General features: G+C 40.0%; 1 protein-coding gene across 1 annotated transcript in view; it reads left to right on the top strand.

Moving 5' to 3' along the window:
- SAT1 (spermidine/spermine N1-acetyltransferase 1) overlaps nt 1-2,385 on the top strand; it is a 6,188-nt gene extending 3,803 nt beyond the window's left edge. Inside the window, exons 4-6 of the mRNA XM_018570796.1 lie at nt 362-463; nt 560-600; nt 1,877-2,385. Coding sequence (XP_018426298.1) covers nt 362-463; nt 560-600; nt 1,877-2,047 — 314 coding nt within the window. The 3' untranslated portion in view covers nt 2,048-2,385. The remainder of the gene's footprint in view (nt 1-361; nt 464-559; nt 601-1,876) is intronic.
- Nucleotides 2,386-2,787: the final 402 nt, after the last annotated feature.

Genomic DNA, 2,787 nt, shown 5'->3' with positions numbered 1-2,787 from the left:
TTGTCGTCCTATAATCCATCTTTTCAGTTTGGGATTTAGTGCTCATTAACTAAAACAGACTTTTCTATCTTTGTATGGGATCATTTTGAAGATGTTCGCGTATGGACAACTTTTCTGAACTGCCGTGTACAAGGAAAATGCTCCTTAACTTGCATAATGGTTTTTTCTTTTGTCTTGCTGCTGTTGCTTGGTGGTTTTACCACATAAAATATCTGAATACTTTCTCATTAAAATGAGACGGTGTCAGGTGTCTTGATTGTATTATGAAATGTGTATGTCAAGATGATGGCAATATAAGATGGCTGCTAATGTGTCTTGGGTTTTATTATGATCCCTGCTAAACTTTTTTCTCTCTTCACAGGATACACCATTGTTGGGTTTGCTATGTACTACTTCACATACGACCCATGGATAGGAAAACTTCTGTACCTGGAAGACTTCTTTGTCATGAATGAGTTAAGAGGTATGCATTGAATCTTCAGATCTTAAAAGCATTTGCTTTTTTATTTATTGTCTGGATTTGAATGGCAGATTGTATTGATTTCTCTCTTTTTTATAGGATCAGGCATCGGGTCAGAGATATTCAAGCACTTGAGTCAGGTGAGTAATTCAAATGCCGATACGGCAGTTTTATGGGTGGTTTATATAGGGCATGATGATTTCCTGCAGTGGTATACAATATAGCCAGATGCATGTCACACCAGAACATATGTAAAATCAAAATTGCCCAACTGAATTTCTTAAACCGCCCCACGACCAACTCTTGACAGTTTTGTAACTGCAGTTAATCAATACTAGCTTTAGTCTAGCCCAAGTGCCTATAAAAACTTAGACCTTGCTTATGTGGTTGTCCTGAATGCCTAAAGAACTCGGCTAAACATGTTGTGTCTGAAATTATTCCATATTGTAACTGGAATATATTAAGCTACTATCCTCCCCCCTGCACATTGCCAGTTCTTAGAATAGTTGAGTTGGTCTGAAATGGAAACTGTGCCATGATGTAAAGGTGGGACTTGTATAGACCTAGTGAATACAGAAGTGCCTCATTTTAAATTGTATAAACATTTTGGGTAAATTGAGTTAAACATCCTGTCAGGTGTTTGTTACTAAAACTGCCAGTACCCAAACACTATATTAAAGGTAGTGGTGTTGGTAGCATGCATTTGCAAATCTGTGTGGAAACCACACTGCCCTGTGAGGTGCCTTTTTTTAATGTGCTCCCCAACTCTAATCTAACATCCCATCCTCGGATGTACATGGCAATAAATGGAGACCTCCAGGGTGTATCGGCAATCAATAACCAGCTTTTTAAAGAAACTAAACAGTGTCTGAGTGTCCCAGGAAAAGGTACCATATATATTTTGGGGGTGCTTGTGGCTGTTGCTGTGTAATATAAACAGCCTTTCCTACATGATCACCCAAAGTATAGAGGGTGCATAGCCAATACTGGCAGAGCATATCCAAATCAAAGCTTGCAAACGTGCTGTCCTTGCTGGGGAGATGCATGGTGTGCATGCATGCATGCATGCATGCATGCAGACAGTGAAGCAAATTCCACATTTTTTAGATGGAACAGAGGTGCATGGCATCTTCCAATGGGGAAATTGCTTGTTGCCCTCTTGGTTTCTGCTGAGAAAGTGGAAAAAAAAATCCTCCATATGACATGTCTAAAGAAAAATCTGACGGGGGTCTTGACTATTTATTGCTCTTACTCCAACACTAAGCTTTAAATGCCCTTCAAGGGCAATGGCCTGTTTTTGGAGGTTTTTTAGGCTTTTTTCAAGCAACATGTGTTACTCTTGTAAACTGTAATTGTATAGCAACCAAAGCATCTTTTCAGTGTACACAACCTGACCATGTCCTATTTATATGTTAGATTGCTGTGAAGTGTCGTTGTAGCAGCATGCACTTCCTGGTGGCAGAATGGAATGAGCCATCGATCAGGTTCTACAAGAGGCGTGGAGCATCAGATCTGTCCACTGAAGAAGGCTGGCGCCTCTTTAAAATTGACAAGGAGTACCTATGCAAGATGGCGGCTGAGGAGTGAACTCGGTGCCTCTAAGAAGAATTGTTACTTACAAATAAACTTCTTTTTCTTTTGCTTGCTTAGTATTTGTTAGTGTCTTGCATGGCAACTAATTCAAAAGCTTTAGTACCAGTGGCATTGTAGCATACAATTGTCACCCCACCCCCCTGCTTCTTTCAGCAAGGCCATTCATGGCCCAAGACTGTTTAAAAAGCCCTACAAATAAGATCCTCAGTTGTATGTGTATATATGTAACTTCATTCTTGTAAGTCATTTGATTGTGTACAGTGTACACACTGGTATTTAGGGTTTTTGTACAATTAACCTGTTTTTATTAAAGAGCAGCATGTGTTCTAATAAGTCGTCTGTCTTTTCTCTGTCACACTCCAAACCTGAATTGGTCTTGGTACCAGTTTCCAATAAAGGATCAGTCAACCCAAAGCTGATTTTTTTTTTCAGGCATTTTGCCAAATGCTAAAGCTTTAAACTGCACTTGAACTCTTGGCTCTGCACACCTGCTGTGGCCATATGAGCGGTTCCCACTCCAATATTTTAGATAAGAGGGCAACATGAGGAGGTGGAGCATGCAAAGGTAGGCAAGGACCAAAACAGTCTAAAATCATGGCAGAGGCCACTGTTGGGATTGGGAGTAACTAAAGTGAAATAATTTTTATATCATGCTTGGAAAGTATGGGCACAATTTGCACTCGTGTGCTCTTCTAGTATACCCTCCTTCATGGGTACGTAATTTAGTTCTACTG

Source organism: Nanorana parkeri, unplaced genomic scaffold (assembly GCF_000935625.1).
Source record: "Nanorana parkeri isolate BGI_ZX_2015 unplaced genomic scaffold, ASM93562v1 scaffold1597, whole genome shotgun sequence".
Lineage (NCBI taxonomy): Eukaryota > Metazoa > Chordata > Amphibia > Anura > Dicroglossidae > Nanorana > Nanorana parkeri.
Note: the sequence above shows the minus strand (reverse complement) of the source record. Positions and strands in the feature narration are given on the sequence as shown.